We start from the raw sequence: 19,619 nt of genomic DNA on the forward strand, positions 1-19,619 counted from the left end.
ATTATTAAAAATGTTCATTTTTGTCCTTTACAACTTTTCTATGTCCAATGTTTGTGTCATCTGATATTAATATGGCCACTTCAGTTTGTTTAAGGAAATTGCTTGGAAGGTTTCATTAAAATCAAAACCTTTAATTTCGAGTATGTTTGTTCTGACTATTCAGATGTGTTTCTTGTAAGCAGCAAAATGTTTTAGTTTTTTGATCCATTTTGCCACTCTGTGTCTCTTAACTGGTGCATTTAGTCTATTGACAATGAGAGATAATTGTCATGGAATTTAGTGTCATCTTTATAAAGGAGTTTAGTGTGTCTGTTGGTCTGTCTTTTTTTAATGTAGACCTTTTAGTTTTTCTTTTAAGGCTATTGAGTCTTTTTAGTTTTTTGATCCATTTAGTTTTTTGATCCATTTTGCCACTCTGTGTCTCTTAACTGGTGCATTTAGTCTATTGACAATGAGAGATAATTGTCATGGAATTTAGTGTCATCTTTATAAAGGAGTTTAGTGTGTCTGTTGGTCTGTCTTTTTTTAATGTAGACCTTTTAGTTTTTCTTTTAAGGCTATTGAGTCTGTAAAGTTTCTGAACTGTTATTTATTCATAAAACTATGTATACTTTTTTCAAACCTGAATGTGAATCTGGGTGGGTGCAGTATTCTAGGCATATCATTCATTTAATTAGTTTTGCCACTATATTTTACCACTGCCTTCTGGCTTTGAAGGTTTCTCATGACAGGTCTGCTATAAGGCTCTTTTCCAGTCTTTTCTGTTGTATGGAGTTATGTATCCCATTGTCAAGCTCATCCTAAGCTGCTGTTACTCTGTTGGAGAGGCTTTCCAGTGAGGTTTTTATGTAGTCTACCAAAATTTTCAGTACTGTTATTTCAGTTTGTAGTTTTCTATTTCTTTTTTTAAATTTTTTTTAATAATTTATATTTTAAGTAGTTTTCTATTTCTATCTTCATATCTTCTTAATTCTTATTTTTGGTTCATTCAGCTTGATCCATACTTTCTTTGAGTTCTACGAGGATACTCCATTTTTTCCTGTAAACTCCTTATCTGAGAGACTAAATAGGTGGTTAGCACTTTTTGGGTCATTCGGAGCTGCCATCTTCATTTTCTCTGCATGGTGTTGAGCTGTGTTGTTTCCTCATTGTCACACTTTTAATGTAATGTTTTCTATGTGTTGTGTTGTGGTTCATTGGCTAGAAGATGTGAGTTGCCATGAAGTGAAGCTCCTCTAGCTCCACCCTTCTTCGGTGGTGAAAACTCTCCTTTGCTGATGTGCCCTCAGAAGATATTCCTTGTTGTCATATCCTCAGGAGCTGTTCTGGGTGGGGTGGTTCAAGGCAGCTTCACAGAGCAGAGCAGAGGCAAAAGTTCAAAAAATCTCTCATGTAAATAATCAAGATGCCCTTCAACAGATGAACGGCTAAAGAAACTGTGGTACATATACATAATGGAATATTATGCAGCTGTCAGGAGAGATGAAGTCATGAAATTTTCCTATACATGGATATACATAGAATCTGTTACTTTGAGTGAAATAAGTCAGAGGAAGAGATATAGATACAGAATAGTCTTACTAATCTATGAGTTTTAAGAAAAATTATCACATTATTGTAATAAGGCTCAGAGACAATAGAGTTAAGGGCTGGAAGGGCTGGAAGGACTGGCTCACAATTTAAAGTTTACCACAAAGAGTGGTGAATGCTGTTAGGGAAATAATTACACTAACAACTTGCACGAAAATGTTAAAGAATGTAAGTTTTATGGCTTTAGATTGCTTTGTGTACTGCTAAGAAATATTATAATGTACTACAATCTGGGGACTTGAGGGACAAAGTAATTGTACATGGGTTCAGTTTTATTTTTCTTAATGTTCTTTGAAAGTTCAAAATAAAGGTATCAGCAAGGGGACTTCTGAGAATTCTGTTTATGGGTGATTGTCGTTCCACTGTAACTTTACCTTGTCCTCTTTCTTTGCATCTTTGTTTTCATAATTAAAAATAAAACATTAAAAAAAAAGAATGAGAGGAGTAGGGGCTGGAGAGATAGCACAGCAGAAAGGCATTTGCCTTGTAAGCAGCTAATCCAGGATGGATGGTGGTTTGAATACTGGCATCCCATATGGTCCCCCATGCCTGCCAGGAGCAATTTCTGAGCCCAGACTCAGGAGTAATCCCTGAGCGCCGCTGGGTGTAACCCCCAAATAAACAAAATTTAAAAAAAAGAATGAGAGAAGTAGAATGCCTATTATGAATGCCTATTATGAATACAGGCAGTGGTTGAGGAGGAGTGGGACATTGGTGGTGGGAATGTTGCATTGGTGAAGGTGGGTATTTTGTTTATGACTGAAACCCAATTACAAATCATGGTGCTTAAATAAAGATTAAAAAAAAATCTCCCATGTGCCAAAGTGCATGGCAGGAATCAGGCTCCTCCCTGTGTGGGCAGAGACATATATTTGGTGATATGCCCTCAGGTGATCTTTACTGTGCACTCAGAAGCTGTTCTAGGTGGGTGGTTATGGCCACCTCAAGCAGCAGAGCAGAGGGCTTTTTAAATATAAATCAATTTTGATTCAAAGTCCAGTTCAGATGTTGATCTAATCTTCTCTACACCTAAAAATCTCTAATCACAGTCTTCTATCCCCTTCTTCTGCCAGAGTACTACATTAACCTTCTTTCTGATATTTTAATAGATCTCATTGTTTTTTTGGGGGGAGGGGGAGGGCCATACCCAGCTGTGTTTAAAGATTACTCTAGACTCCTATGTTCAGGGGTCACTTCTGACAGGGTTTAGAGGGCAGCATGTCATGCTGCAGATTGAACCCTAGTCGGCTACATACAAGGTAAGTGCCTTATCTACTGTACTGTCTCTCTAGCTCTATCGCATTTATTTTTGCCCTTCGCATTAACTGTTCTTTGTGTAGAATAATGGTTATCTCTAAGGATTCCCAAAGCATTTAAAAAAAATTTTTTTTTTTTTTTACGGGTCAGAACTTGGAGGATACCGGGGACAATGCTTGCATAGAGAGTGCAGGAAGTCCATTACAATAGTGCTCAGGGAATCATTTGCTGTTGGGCACTGAATCCAGAGCTTCAGCCTGCAAAGCATATTTTCCATCTTGTGGCACTATATCCTTAGCCTTCTTGATGAACTTTGCCTTCTTGGGTGGCTCACACCTGGCAGCTTTCAGGGGTCACTCCTCCTATTCTAAGTTCAAAAATCTCTCCTGGCAGCCTCAGGGGTCCATATGGGATGCTAGGAATCAAAGGCACATCTGTCCTGGGTTGGCTATTTGCAAGACAATAGCCCTATCACAGTGCTATTTCTCTGGCCCTCTTGATGAAATTTTTTTTTGGGCGGTCACACCCGGCAGTGCTCAGAGGTTACTCCTGGCTCTGTGTTTAGAAATCGCTCCTGCCAGGAATGGGGGGGACTATATGGGATGCCGGCATTCGAACCACCATCCTTTTGCATGCAAGGCAAAAGCCTTACCTTCCTACTATCACTCTGGCCCCTCTTGATGAACTTTTTAAAAATAATTTGGTCCTATAAGTCTGAGAAATTCAATGTTCTGCTATAATATTCTTTTTCTTGAGAAAAGATGGTTTCAGAAATTTATGGGAGTACAGTAATAGAATCTAAGAAGAATAAAGAGAGAATTGAAAACGTTTTGGTTGGTAAAAAAATTTTGTTTGGTTTGTGGGTTAAGAATTGAGTGAGGGAAGGTTTTTAGTTTTTCTCCATTGAGGATAATATTTGCCACTGGCTTGTGGCAGATGGCCTTAACTATATTGAGAAAGGTTCCTTTCATTCCGATCTTTTGATCAATAATGGGTGTTGGACCTTATCAAATGCTTTCTCTGCAACTATTGATATGATCATGTGGTTTTTATTTTTCTTGTTGTTGATAGATTTATGGATATTAAACCATCCTTGCATTCCTAAGATGAAACTTACTTGATCATAGTGGATGATCTTTTTTTTTTTTTTTTTTTTTTTTTTTTTTTTGGTTTTTGGATCACACCTGGCAGTACTCAGGGGTTATTCCTGGCTCCAGGCTCAGAAATTGCTCCTGGCAGGCACGGGGGACCATATGGGATGCCGGGATTTGAACCTATTACCTCCTGCATGAAAGGCAAATGCTTTACCTCCATGCTATCTCTCCGGCCCCAGTGGATGATCTTCTTAATGAGGCATTGAATTCTATTTGCCAGGATTTTGTTGAGGATCTTTGCATCTGCATTCATCAGCGATATTGGTCTGTAATTTTCTTTTTTCATAGCATCTCTGTCTGGTTTAGGTTTCAAGGTGATGTTGGCTTTATAAACGCTATTTGGAAGTGTTCCTGTTTTTTTTTTTTTTTTTTTGATTTTATGAAAGAGTCTTGCCAGGATTGGTAGTAGTTCCTCTTGGAAAGTTTGAAAGAATTCATTAGTGAATCCATCTGGGCCTGGGCTTTTGTTTTTGGGCAGATATTTGATTACCGTTTTAATTTCATCAATACTGATGGGGGTATTTATATATGCAACATCCTCTTCATTCAACCATGGAAGACTATAAGAGTCCTAGAATTTATCCATTTCTTTCAGGTTCTCATTTTTAGTGGCACAGCGTTTCTCAAAGTAATTTCTGATTACCCTTTGAATCTCTGCCATATCAATAGTGATCTCTCCTTTTTCATTCCTAATATGAGTTATCAAGTTTCTCTCTTTCTTTGTTAGTTTAGCCAGTGGTCTATCAATCTTGTTTATTTTTTCGAAGAACCAACTTCTGCTTTCGTTGATATTTCAGATTGTTTTTTGGGTTTCCAGTTCGTTGATTTCTGCTCTCAGCTTTGTTATTTCCTTCTGTATCCCTATTTTTGGGTCCTCTTGTTGAGCACTTTCTAATTCTATGAGCTGCATCATTAAACTATTCAGGTAAGCTCCTTCTTCCTTCCTGATGTGTGCTTGCAAAGCTATAAATTTTCCTCTCAGTACTGCTTTTGCTGTGTCCCATAAGTTCTGATAGTTTGTGTCTTTATTATCATTTGTTTCCCGGAAAGGTTTGATTTCCTCTTTGATTTCATCTTGGACCCACTGATTATTATGTATGAGGTTGTTTAATTTGCAGGTGTTAAAGTTTTTCTTCTGTTTCCCTTTGGAATTCACTAATAATCTTAGAGCCTTGTGGTCGGCGAAGGTAGCCTGCAAAATTTCTGTCTTATTAATATTGTGGAGGTATGTTTCATGTGCCAGCATGTAGTCTATCCTGGAGAATGTCCCATGTACACTGAAGAAAAATGTGTATCGAGGTTCTGGGGATGGAGTGTCCTATATATATCTACTAGGCCTCTTTCTTCCATTTCTCTGTTCAGGTCTAGTATATTCTCATTGGGTTTCAGTCTGGTTGACCTATCCAGTATTGACAAAGCCGTGTTGAGGTCCCCTACAATTATTGAGTTCTTATTGATATTATTTTTCAGATTTGTCAACAATTGTATTAAATATTTTGCTGGCCCCTCATTCGGAGCATACATATTTAGGATAGTGATTTCTTCCTGCTCTACATATCCCTTGATTCTAAGAGCCTTCCCTCTAAATCCTGGCACAAGACAAGGCTGTCCTCTCTCACCACTCCTATTCAACATAGTACTGGAAATACTTGCTATAGTGATTAGGAAAGAAAAAGATAAAAAGGGAATCCAGATAGGAAAGGAAGAAGTCAAGCTCTTGCTGTTTGCAGATGACGTGATACTCTACTTAGAAAACCCTTAAGATAAAAAAAGAAAACTCTAAAGACTCTACCAAAAACTTCTTTCTTTCTTTTTTTTTTCTTTTTCTTTTTCTTTTTCTTTTTTTTTTGTTTGGTTTTTGGGTCACACCCAGCAGCTCTCAGGGGTTACTCATGTCTCCATGCTCAGAAATCAGTCCTGGCAGGCTCAAGGGACCATATGAGATGCTGGGATCTAAACCACTGTCCTTCTGCATGCAAGGCAAATGACTTACCTCTGTGCTATTTCTCTGGCCCTTACCAAAAACTTCTAGAAACAATAGACTCATATAGCAAGGTGGCAGGCTACAAAATTAACACACAAAAGTCAATGGCCTTTCTATACACCAATAGTAATAAGGAAGAAATGGACATTAAGAAAACAACCCCAAGACTTGGCTATTATACTGAATGCTGCGAGAAATAGTGGGGTGCACAATACTTTGGAATGAATGTCCTTCCAACTTGGGGGTAGATACCTAGGAGAGCAATTGCTGGGTAAAATGGCAGCTCAATTCTGAGATCTTTGAGCACTCTCCAGACTGTTCTCCATAGGTGTTGGATTAGGGGGCATTCCCACCAGCAGTGGATGAGAGTGCCTTTCATACCACATCCCCGCCAACACAGATTGTTCCCATTATTTTTGATGTGAGCCATCCTCACTGGTGTAAGGTGGTACCTCATTGTTGTCTTGATTTGGATTTCCCTAATGATGATTGAAGGTGAGCAAGTTTTCATGTGTTTGTTGGCAATCTTTCAGTCTTCCTCAGAGAAGTGTCTATTCATTTCATCTCCCCATTTTTCTATAACTTAATTTGGTTTTGGGGGGCTCAGCTTTCTAAGTGTTTTGTATATTCTGGATATCAGCCCTTTATCTGACATGTTGAGTGCCAAAATATTTTCCCATTCAGTTAACTGTCTTCTTTTGTTAAGTAGGGTTTCTTTTGCCATGCAGAAACATTTAAATTTGGTGTAGTCCTATTTGTTTATGTTTGATGCTAAAGTTATTGCCATTGGCATTCTATCATCAAAGACTTTTTAATATATAGGTCTTCGAGTATTCTGCCTATTTTATTCTCAATAAACTTTATAGATTCAGGTCTGATTTCAAGATCTTTAATCCATTTTGAGTTAACTTTTGTACATGGGGTGAGGTATGGGTCAGTTTTCAATTTCTTACAAATGGTTTTCCAGTTGTACCAACACCATTTGTTGAAAAAGACTTTCTTTGTCCCATTTCAAGTTCTTGGCTCCTTTGTCAAATATTAGTTGACTGTATATCTGAGGGCTTATGTCAGGAAATTCTGTTCTAACCCACTGGTCTGAGGCTCTTTCCTTATACTAGTACCATGCTGTTTTGATACTATTTTAAATGGAGTTGTATTCTTAATCTCTCTCTCCTCTACTTCGTTATTTGTATAGAGAAATGCTACTGTCTTTTGTGTATTGACTTTGTAACCAGCCACTTTGCTGTATTGGTTTATTGTTTCTAGGAGTTTTACCGTGGACTCTTTAGGGTATGTATGTCATCATGTCATCTGCCAAAAGAGATAGTTTGAATTCCTCTTTCCCTATTTGAGCTCCTTTGATTCCCTTCTCTTGTCTGATTGCTATTGCTAGAACTTCTAAAACTATGTTGAATAAGAGTGGAGAGAGTGGACATTCTTGCCTAGTTCCTGACCTTAGTGGGAGTGCTTTCAGTTTTTTTCACCATTAAGGATAATCTTAGCTGTGGGCTTTTTATAGATAGTTGTAACTATCTTGATAAAGGTTCTTTCCAGACCTATTTTGCTTAGTGTTTTCAACATGAATCGGTATTGGATTTTGTCAAATGCCTTCTCTGCGTCAATTGATATGATCATGTGGTTTTTGTCTTTTTTATTATTGATGTGATGTATGATGTTAATTGATTTACATATGTTGAACCAGCCTTGCATCCCTGGGATGAAACCCACTTGGTCATAGTGTATAATCTTTTTGATGTAGTGCTGGATTCGGTTCGCTAAGATTTTGTTGAGTATTTTTGCATCTATGTTCATTAGTGAGATTGGTCTGTAGTTTTCTTTCTTGGTGGTATCTTTGCCCTCTTTGAGAATCAGAGTAATATTACCCTCATAAAAGGAATTGGGGAGGATTCCTGTTTTTTCAATGGTTTGGAAGAGCCTGTGGATCAGTGGGAGTAATTCTTCTTGGAATGTTTGATAGAATTCACCTGTAAAACCATCTGGAACCAATCAATGTCCAACAACAGATGAATGGATCATTAAGATGTGGTATTTATACACAATGGAATACTACATGGCAGTCAGAAATGATACAATCACAGACTTGCGGCAACGTGGATGGACCTAGAACATATTATGTTAAACGAAGTAAGCCAGAAGATGAGAAACAAACACAGAATGATAGCACTATTCTGAAGCACCTAGAACATACATCTTACGGGATTTGAACCACCATCTTTCTGCATGAAAGCCAAAAGCCTTACCTTCATGCTATCTCTCTGGTCCCAACACAAACTCTTGACTACACATTATACCACAAAGAAACCAGCAACAACAGAAACAGCAGCATAGAGAGAACAGGTATGTAATCAGCCTTCTACTACAAAAGCCCATAATAATCCCTTAGGAATCTTATACAGGATTACAGGTAAAGAATACCATGGAAAATCACTGACACCAATGGAAGCATTTCAAAAAAATTTGTTTTAATGCCTTAATCTTACTATATTTAAAATAACCTCTCAGCTTTTCTGTCCACAGGCGTTCTTGGATTCAGAGGGTGAACAAACTAAAATGGCATCTCAGGGTTCACTTACACAAGATACCATACCCAGCTTGCACTATGAGAATGTCCTGATAAAACTATTTAACATATCCTTTATCTCTAGGTTATACCTTTTTTAGGACCTGAAACACGTGACCAGCCTAACCACCGAAGCAGCAACTGTGACCTACAGACTTATACTACAGGCCCTACTCATCGAACACAGTCAAGCAAACTAGCATTCCCATGCTCTTTTCTCCTCTCTTCTCACTACTTTTTTTATTTCTCTTTTTATTTTTAATTGATTTTCTCTTTTCATCTTTCCTGCCCCTTCCATATACTTTCCCCTTTCCCCCCTTTGGAAATCCGACTATCCCTTCATCCCTCAATCCCATCCAGATTTCCCACCCCATTAAAACTCTTCATCCTCAGTTCTTAACCCATTAGGCATCAAGACTGACCTCCTACCCCAACGAACCAGTACCCAGAACCCAAGCAAAGAATCAACCAGTCAAACCCACACCTTGTCTTCTGCAAGAAAAGGCAAACAACTCCCCTGATGACTCATGCTGTGCAGTCCTCCTTACCAACCCTTCTTAATGTGGACTGTTACTTGAAACTGGACTTAGCTATAAAAGTATCCCCAATGCAAGAACTCTTCCCAAGACCTCCCTGCCACAAATCTTTTGCCATTCTCAAGAGGGTCAGGTTGTGTGATGAAAAGGATTCCAGGAACCCACACACCACAAGAAAATCTCAAAAGACAATGGGGAAAACTATACTTCCATCATAAGTATAAGATCTGTATTACACCACCTCTTTACGTGCTTTTCCCCAAAAGTAAGGTAGTCTCTTGCATCACTCTGTTCCTTTAATCACTTTTTTATTTCATTTTTTTAAAATCTTTTTTAAATATATATGTGAGCACATATATTTTTATTTCTATATTTATCTTTTTTGGGTGTGTGACCTATTTCTGTTTTCTTCTCTGTCCACCCTCAAATGCACAGGCAATATAATGTAGCACCATTTCTCCCTGCAAAGGCACACTAAAATGGGGAAATTTTACATATAAAAATGAGCTCTTATCTACTAGAGATAAGAACTCATACTTCTTTACAATACAGGGGCATCTCCCACCTTGAAAATATGTCATGTGGACCCAACTTAGACCCCAGGTGATTAGACACCAACCGTCCAGCCTTGAACACTGGATCCCAGACATAGAAACAACACAGTTCTTCACAACAGCCACAGAAAACAAATCCCTCCGGGCCATCCTTAATACTGTTCGGACATCAATAAGTGCCAGTTCTAATATGATATCCTGACAATGAGGAAACTGAGAATAACTTGACCTAAGAGCTGGTTATCCTACCTTACTAGCTATTGATAAGACAAAATCAGAAGACTTGTCACCTTTTGGTCTGTCCAAATGCCAAGATCGCAATTTACAGATGATTGGCTGATAGAACCATGACCGGACTATATGTATCCTGGGACCAATAAAAAAGCCCTAGTCTAGGGTTTGAGCTGCACAACAACCATGATCTCTAGTTCCAGAGGTCTGTCTGAGACAATTGCAACAGAATGGATCTTCTGGAAACATAACAAAAGACGCTATTCCAGGCCCCGTCCTAGGATCAGTGCAAACATCAAGGCCACCAACCAAAGAAAACGGATTAAAATGACATGGAGGGAACAGAACTTCTAGAACCACAAAGAAAGACTTCATCATATGTTCCACTCCCTGACCTGTGCAGATACCGAGATCTCTAGATACAGAGGTCTGATTTTATCATCCAAGATAGAGCAGAAGTCTTCCATATGCCACAAACGCACCAAGGGGAGAGTAAATGAACTTGAAAGGAGTCTATAGTTAATCCCATGACAATATACTTCAAGTGTGGAGAAACCCTGTTTCTCTTAAGCCAAGGGAATTCCTTTTCAAATGACCCCAATATTTACTGTGCCTGTGCAGGAGGGATGAAAAAAGAAAAAAAAAGGCAAAAAGCACAAATTTTATTTATTTATTTATTTATATAGTTTTTGCCAATTTATTTGTTTTGGTGTGATTATTGAAGTCGTTCATATTTTTTTCCTTCTTTTCTTTTCTTCCTTTATGTGTTCTGCCATGTTTTTTTTTATCTCAAGACCATGGCCTTTATGTGGTGCTTATCATTATTGTTGGAGTGTTCACTGGATGTTTTATTTGACGCTTCTTTTTGTACTATTGTGGTGCTCCACCCCTTTTTTCGCTTCATCTTTCAAAACTAGGATGAGAGCTTTCAGAAGGACTCTGCCCATTTTGGGCATATTCGATTTTTCCTTAGTTTATTACTTTTCTCTTCTTCAAAGAAAACCACATAACTTGAACTATCTAGTCCCGCCTCCCAACTAGAGCGGGAAATAAGGGAGGTACCAAGACCAAACAGGTGTAGGACCACTAAGTAGTTAGCTAGGCACAGAGAGGACCACTTATTCTGGCAGCCCCCGGGGTGAGGGAAGATGATACGGGAGGTAGGACGGGAACGGAGGTGGAGGGAGGATAATTCAGTGGTGGGAATTTCCCTGATTTTATGTTAATATGTACCTAAAATATTATTGTCAATGATATGTAGGCCACTACGATTAAAATAAAAATTATATTAAAAAAAGAAAACAACTCCATTCACAACAGTGCCACAAAAACTCAAATATCTTGGAATTAACTTGACTAAAAATGTGATGGACCTATACAAAGAAAACTATAAAACTCTGCTCTAAGAAATAAGAGAGGAGATGTGGAAATAGAAACGCATACCCTGCTCATGGATCGGCAGGATTAACATCATCAAAATGGCAATACTCCCCAAAGCATTGTACAGATTTAATGCGATCCCTCTAAAGATACCCATGACATTCTTCAAAGAACTGGATCAAGCACTTTTGAAATTCATTTGGAATAATAAACACCCTAGAATAGCTAAAGCAATCACTGGGAGAAATTACTTTCCCCAACTTTAAACTTTACAACAAAGCAATAGTTATCAAAACAGCATGGTAGTGCAATAAAGACAGGCCCTCAGATCAGTGGAATAGACTTGAATACTCAGAGAATGTTCCCCAGACATACAATCACCTAATTTTTGATAAAGGAGCAAGAAATCCTAATGGAGCAAAGAAAGCCTCTTCAACAAGTAGTGTTGGCACAACTAGCTAGCCACTTGCAAAAAATTGAATTTAGACCCCCAGTTAATATCATGTATGAAGGTAAAATCAAAATGGATTAAAGACTTCGATATCAGACCCGAAACCATAAGATATATAGAACAACATGTAGGCAAAATACTCCAGGACATTGAGACTACAGGCATATTCAAGAATGAAACTGCACTCTCCAAGCAAGTGAAAGCAGAGATTAACAGATGGGACTATATTAAGCTGAGAAGCTTCTGCACCTCAAAGGAAATAGTGCCCCGGATACAAGAGCCACCCACTGAGTGGGAGAAACTATTCACCCAATACCCATCAGATAAGGGGCTAATCTCCAAAATTTACAAGTCACTAACAGAACTTTACAAGAAAAAAAAAATCTAATCCCATCTAAAAATGAAATGGGGAGAAGAAATTGACAGACACTTTGACAAAGAAGAAATACAAATGGCCAAAAGACACATGAAAAAATGCTCCACATCACTAATCATCAGGGAGATGCAAATCAAAACAATGTGAGGTACTACCTCACACCACAAAGATTAGCACACATCACAAAGAGTTAGAACAGCGCGCGGGTTCGTGCTCGGGTTTCCGCGCGGCCTCTGGCCTGCGCCCCCCGGCCCTCTTCTTGCAAGTCTGGCCTGCACTGCTGCGGCGGGAGCACCATGCTCTTCTATTCCTTTTTCAAGTCTCTTGTGTGCAAGGACGTGGTGGTGGAACTCAAGAATGACCTGAGCATCTGTGGAACTCTCCATTCTGTAGATCAGTATCTCAACATCAAACTAACTGACATCAGTGTCACAGACCCTGAGAAATACCCCCACATGTTATCGGTGAAGAACTGCTTCATCCGGGGCTCTGTGGTCCGGTATGTGCAACTGCCAGCGGATGAGGTTGACACACAGTTGCTACAAGATGCAGCAAGGAAGGAGGCGCTGTAGCAGAAACAGTGATGATCCCCTGCATCAGTGCCCTTTAACCTCATGCCCCAGGCAGGACCCTATTCCTACAGATTTTCCTACATATTTGAGGTGCTGTGCTTGATTCGGGAGAGAACGCTTTTTAAAAAAGGAATGAAGAAATGAAAGGAATAATAGTAGGGTGGGAGCAACTATCCTCTGTTGAGAAGGGGAGGATTGATCTAATGGGGTGGGGGGCTATAGTGCCTGTCCTATCCCCAGCACCTGCCCTTCTCGTTCTTCCTCTGGAGAAGGGGATGTTTCCCCTAGATCTCTTCAGGGCAGGAGGTGATTCATTTTTGGGGATGGAAAGAATCTGTCTCCCGCATTGGGAATAAAATTTATGATGCAAATTTGAAAAAAAAAAAAAAGAGTTAGAACAAACAGTGTTGGTGGGGATGTGGAGAGAAAGGAACTCTTATCCACTGCTGGTGGGAATGCCGTCTAGTTCAACCTTTATGGAAAGCAATATGGAGATTCCTCCAAAAACTGGAAATCAAGCTTCCATATGATCCAGCTATACCACTCCTAGGAATATACCCTAGAAACACAAGAATACAATACAAAAATCCCTTCATTACACCTATATTCATTGCAAGACTAATTTCCATAGCAAGACTCTGGAAACAACCAAGATGCCCTTCAACAGATGAATGACTAAAGAAACTGTGGTACATATACACAATGGAACATTATGCAGCTGTCAGGAGAGATGAAGTCATGAAATTTTCCTCTATATGAATGTACATGGAATCTATTATGCTGAGTGAAATAAGTCAGAGAGAGAACAACGCAGAATGATCTCACTCATCTATGGGTTTTAAGTAAAATGAAAGACATTCTTGCAATAATAATTTTTAGACACAAAAGAGAGAAGGGCTGGAAGTTACAGCTCACCTCATGAAGCTCACCACAAACAGGGGTGAGTTTAGTTAGAGAAATAACTACATTTTGAACTATCCTAATAATGAGAATATATGAGGGAAATAAAAAGCCTGTCTAGAGTACAGGTTGGGGTTGAGTGGGGAGGAGGGAGATTTGGGACATTGATGATAGGAATGTTGCACTGGTGATGGGTGGTGTTCTTTACATGTCTGAAACCCAAACACAATCATGTATGTAATCAAGGTGTTTAAATAAATATATAAAAAAAGAATTGAGTGAGGTGGTGGAAAAGAATGCAGATCGTGGAGTATTTGGACTCCTTTTTTTTTTTTCACTGTGAAAATTAACTAGTCGGAACATTCAGAAAGCCATTCTAGTTCAGTTTGCTCTGATGTTCTAGTTGATACAAGCTACTCACCCATGACTCAGTTTCTTTATCTGAGAATAAAAAGGTTGAACTAGATTGGCATGTATCAAGCTTTAGTGTGCACATGTATTATTCAAGAATCATGTTAAAGTGTAGATTCTGGTTTTGTAAGTCTTTATTAGTAGTTTTTGGGGTTTGTATTTTAATAACCAATCATTTGATACTGATGTTCTAGTCCATGGACCAAACCCCGAGTAATAGGGAACAGATGAATATTATAGGCTTCAAATATTTGTTAATAAATCTTGGACTATTAACTTACTTCTACCTCCTGCTTGATGTCTTTTTCTGAGCTTGCCTAATTCATCTTGAAACCAAGAGTTAGGACACTTCCATAGATTTCCCTTAACTGAACAGGAAGTAAATAGACAAAGATGCAAATCCCTCGGAATAACCAACACCCAGAAACGGAAACAGACAGTTCTGATGACGTCCTATAGCTTGTGCTTGTCTGAATGGGGATGAGTGATATTGCCTTTTCCCAGACGTGTGGCACGTCAAACAGGAACATACTATCTTGCAGGAAATGATTCCAGAACACACAGGGACACCAGGGACTAGAGTTGGACAAGAGGCTGATCACAGTTCATAGCACATTATAGATAGACACTCAGATCAGTTTCCTTCCTTTTGTCAAGTCAAAAGGTTTTACTTTGTCAGGTTTTCTTTCCTTAAAAAACGTGTTTTCAGTCTAATTGGCACACAATGCTGACCACAAGTCTCCTTTATTCAGTCAACTTTAGGTTTCCATTTATCTGAAAGCTGAAAGCTACAGGAAGATCATCTTGTGCAGTTTTAAAGAAACCCACTTAACTGACTCCCCATACCTTGCCTCTATCCCATAGTGTCTTTCTCATTTCAAAAGAATTCTCTACTAGAGAGATATTTATTTTGGACTAAGCATGTTTTTTACAGGCAATGAATTCATCTTTCATTCATTAGAAAAATAGCAAGTATTTATTCTACTGAATTTGATACATTAGGTCCAAAGGAAAATTTATTCTAAAAATAAGGACACAGAAGAAGAATAAAAAAACCCAAAAATGTTTATAACAGTTCTAATGAAAGATAGATTTTATTAAATAGATGAATGTTAGTAATGGTAGGAAATGCCAAATCTGAGTAATGGGGAAGAGTCAGTCAACATTTCCTTTCAGGATCTTTTTTTTTTTTTTTTTTTTTTTTGGTTTTTGGGCCACACCCCGCGGTGCTCAGGGGTTATTCCTGGCTGTCTGCTCAGAAATAGCTCCTGGCAGGCACAGGGGACCATATGGGAAACCGGGATTCGAACCAACCACCTTTGGTCTTGGATCGGCTGCTTGCAAGGCAAATGCCGCTGTGCTATCTCTCCGGATCTGTTTGAGAGGAGTGGAAATAATTCTGAGAAGTTCTCATATTGCACATAAAACTGCCCAGAGGCCAAGTTTTGAAGTGTTGAATAGTAGCACTGAGGATCCAAATGTTAATTTCTACCTTTCTCCCTGTGGACCAACCTGCTTCCTTAATGGAATGCTGTCACTCCAAGGACTGTGCTATTGCTTAGGTTATCTAATGGCACTTCTTATTTTCTGGTAGATCCTGTCCTTGAGGACTGCACAAATAAAACAAGATATATCTTATCTGAGGTCTGTTAACTTTCTTTAAATATGCTGACTTTATTTAAGAAATGTTTTGAAATATGTTTTCCATTGTGCTGTAATCGAAGCCATTTTTATCTCCAGGAAATGGTCTTTGAGACTCATGAATAAAAAGTAAGGGTTTTTCTAATAGTAAGCTAGACAAAGAGGGGACCACCTACTCTAGTAGCCGGGGGTGGGGATGATGGGGTATATGGATTGTAGAAAGGGAACTGGGATGGGGGGAGGACAAATTTGGTGATGGGTATTCCCCTGATTCAGTGTTAATATGTACCTAAAATACTACTGTGAAAGATATGTAACCCATTATGATCAAAATAAAAATTTAAAAAAAAGTAAGGGTTTTTATTGATAGCAGCCATTTGTAGCAGAGCGAGCAAGTTAGTAAACTATGGACTATAGTGGTTACAAAAACTCATTTCTACAGAAAAAGAACATTGTTTTTATAAGAGCAAGAGAACTCCCTACTTACTCTTCATCCCCTCTTATGTTGCCTTCATGCATATTATTGAATCCCTAGACCCTAAAATAGGGGGGAGTTTTAACTAAACTGATATATTCTAAGATCACTTTACCAAGTTAGAGCATAACTTTGCTTGAATTATATTAGCTACCTTTCTTCAAAATTAAGAAATTCCAAGGATTTTCATAATTAATGAAATTCCAAGAACACTGAAATAAGTTTTTTTCTGAGGGCTTGGAGTGGTGTGGTGGTAGTGTGCTTAATGGATTATAAGAAGCTATCAATTAATTTAAATAAAGAGGGTTATTTTTAAATAAAAAGTTTCTAATATATCAAGCTGGAATGGAATACATATATTCCAGCTGTTTATAGCTACAAAATATCTACCAGATGCCCAGACATGTGCTGGCTGGGAGTAGTGATAGCAAAGGTATTAAGCACCTGTTCAGAGAGAACCCTTCTTCCTCACCTTTCTTTATTGCCCGTTTTTGTATGTACTTACATTTTAATCATGCTGGAGCAACAGAATATTTAGGACTTACTACATAATTTAAGAGGCTAAGGAAATTTCTAACATTGTTAATTGCTTTAAATGTTAATTAAGTCAGTGAAGACAGCGTTTCTACTAGGACATGTTTGAAGATTTACAAATTAGTTTCAAACATGAGCTGCATTTTGGATACCAGGACTCCAGATCAAAGAATCCAATGGAACGACCAAGATAATACAACTTAGCAATTAAGTCACCGGGTATGGCCCAAAAGCCAAAAATAAATAAATAAATAAATAAATAAATAAATAAATAAATAAATAAATAAATAATAAATAAATAAGTAAGTAAGTAAGTAAATGAAGATTACTGCTAGATAGTAATTCATTTTCTAAAAAGTTCTAGCATTGTAGAATCTTCACTTTCACAAGTCATAGCATTATCTGTTTGGTTTTTTTTTTTTTTGGTTTTGTTTTATATTTTAATTCTGTAGAAATAATAAACTCTGTGTTTTCAACATAATATCAAACCTTGGAGCAAGGCACTCCCAGATTGTTGGACCTGGGTTCTTATTCAAGTGATTAAGAACCCAGGTCCTTTGTTGCCACATGTTAGCAAGAATGTCAGTTTAAGTTCTGTGGTTTGTGTTTTATGGTAAACTTTTTTTTTAAATGACAGAAATTGCTGCATTGGAACAAAAGCTTTCATTTCTATTAACTCAGTGGGAATTAAAGCTTCATGTAATGAGATGATAGTCAATGGTTTGCTGCTTGGTAGGAGGTTGAGCAAGAAGAAAGGCATAAAGTGACTTCTAACTATAATATCACATAAATCACTAATATATTACCACAGAACACACAGCCCTTTTAGAGAGCAAGAAAACTTTCTTTTTTCTTTATTAATTTTAAAATCTTATCTAGAAAACATTTATCAAAGTTTTATGTCAACAGAATAGTTATAAATCCAGACTCACATAAATTGAACCTACTTATAACTTTGATATCTTGTATTCTTGCTAATCAAATTTATCATCTATCTTTTTTCCTTGCCATTACTATATATTCTGGGATAATGGTGGAGAGAAGGAGCACTTTGATGGAGTGTGCTAAAATGTTTTATGTATGAAACCTTACTAGTAATAGTTTTGTAAATTATGATGCCTGTTGGGGCTGAAGTGATAGTACAATGGGTAGGTCATTTGCCTTGCTTATAGCTCACCCAGGGTTGATCTCCAACATCCCATATGGTCCCTCGAGCCTGCCAGGAGTAATTTCTAAGTGCAGAGTCATGAATAAAACTTGATCACTGCTGGATGTGGCTCCAAAACAAACAAAAAATTCTTGATGCCTAAAATAATATTTTTTAAAAAATCCACAATGATAAATTTCCACTTTTCTGACTGTAGCAAGAAAATTTTAAATACTGAATTTCCATATCTTTACACATTTAATTTCCAGTAAACATGAGTTAAATTAAGAAATCTTTTAAAATAATATTTCATTAAAACACCATGATTTACAAACATATTTTTAGTTGGGTTTCAATTATAAAAAAAAAGAACACCCCGCTTCACCAATGTAATCTTCCTACTACCAATGCCCCCCTCTCACTCCTCTATCCACTGCCTATGATTAAGACAGGCATTCTACTTTCTCACTCACTAGTATTGTCATGATAGTTGGTGGGGTAATTATTTCTCTAACTGCATTCACCACTATTTGTGGTAAGCTTCATATTACAACTGGTTTTCCAGCGCTCATCTCTATTGTCTCTGGGTATTATTACAATAATGTCTTTTATTTTTCTTAAATTCCATAGATGAGTGAGACTATTATATGTCTATCTCTCTCCTTCTGACTTATTTTATTCAGCATAATAGTTTCCATGTCTATCCAAGTATAGGAAAATTTTATGGCTTCATTTCTCCAAATGGCTGCATAGTATTCCATTGTGTATATGTATCAGTTTCTTTAGTATCTGTTGTCAGGCATCTGGATTGTTTCCAGATTCTGGATATTGTAAATAGTGCTGCAATGATTATAGGTTTACAGAAGGCATTTTTGTATTGTGTTTTTGTGTTCCTAGGAATTGTATAGCTGGATCAAATGGTAATCAATATCCATTTTTTTGAGTACTCTCTATATTGTTTTTCATAAGGCTGCATTAGACGCAATCCCACCAGCAATGAATTAGGGTTCTTTTCCCTCCACATCCCTGCCAGCACTGATTGTTCTTGGCTGTGTGTGTGTGTGTGTGTGTGTGTGTGTGTGTGTGTGTGTGTGTGTGTGTGATGTGTGCCAATCCCTGTGGTGTGAGATCATACCTCATTGTAATTGTAATTTTGATTTGTATCTCCCTGATGATTAGTGCAGCCTTTTTTCATATGCCTTTAGCCATTTGTATTTCTTTTTTGAGGAAGTGTCTGTTCATTTCTTCTCTCTATTTTGTGATGGAGTTAGATGTTTTATTCTTTTAAAGTTCTGTTATCATCTTGCATATCTTAGATGTTAGCCCCTTAGCTGATGGACATTGGGAGAATAATTTCTCCCATTCTGTGGGTGGCCTTTGTATCCTAGTTACTATTTTCTTTGAGGTGCAGAAGCTTCTCAGCTTAAGATAGTCCAATTTGTTTATCTCTATTTCCATGTGTTTGGAGAATGATGTTTCCTCCTTGAAGATACCTTTAGTCTCAATGTCATGGAGTGATTTACCTACATGTTTTTCTATATATCTTTTACTTTCTGGTCTGATATTAAGGTCTTAAATCCATTTGGATTTGACCTTTGTGCATGGTGTTAGATGGAGGTCCAACTTTGCTTCTTTGCATGTGGCTGTTCTGGGCGGGGTGGTTCACTGGAGCTTCACAGAGAGAAGCAGAGGCAAAAAGTTCAAAATATCTCCTGTGTGCCAAAGTTCTTGGAAGGAATCAGTTTCCTCTTTTCATGGGCAGAGACAGCCTACCTTTGCTGAGTGCCCTCAAGAGATGTTTTCTGCTGTTGTGTGCTCCAGAGCTGTTCTGGGTGGGATTGGTCA

General features: G+C 37.9%; 1 protein-coding gene across 1 annotated transcript; it reads left to right on the forward strand.

The window, feature by feature from the left end:
• The first annotated feature begins 12,383 nt into the window (after positions 1 to 12,383).
• On the forward strand, positions 12,384 to 12,987 carry LOC126004571 (U6 snRNA-associated Sm-like protein LSm2). Its single transcript, XM_049771001.1, has one exon. It carries the CDS (start codon positions 12,391 to 12,393, stop codon positions 12,664 to 12,666), a length of 276 nt encoding a protein of 91 aa, XP_049626958.1. The 5' UTR covers positions 12,384 to 12,390; the 3' UTR covers positions 12,667 to 12,987.
• Positions 12,988 to 19,619: the final 6,632 nt, after the last annotated feature.

This window comes from Suncus etruscus, chromosome 3, assembly GCF_024139225.1.
Source record: "Suncus etruscus isolate mSunEtr1 chromosome 3, mSunEtr1.pri.cur, whole genome shotgun sequence".
Classification (NCBI taxonomy): Eukaryota; Metazoa; Chordata; class Mammalia; order Eulipotyphla; family Soricidae; genus Suncus; species Suncus etruscus.

Bases quoted from the DNA above. Each gene is read 5' to 3' on its own strand.
- LOC126004571 (XM_049771001.1), top strand. From the start codon at position 12,391: ATGCTCTTCTATTCCTTTTTCAAGTCTCTTGTGTGCAAGGACGTGGTG.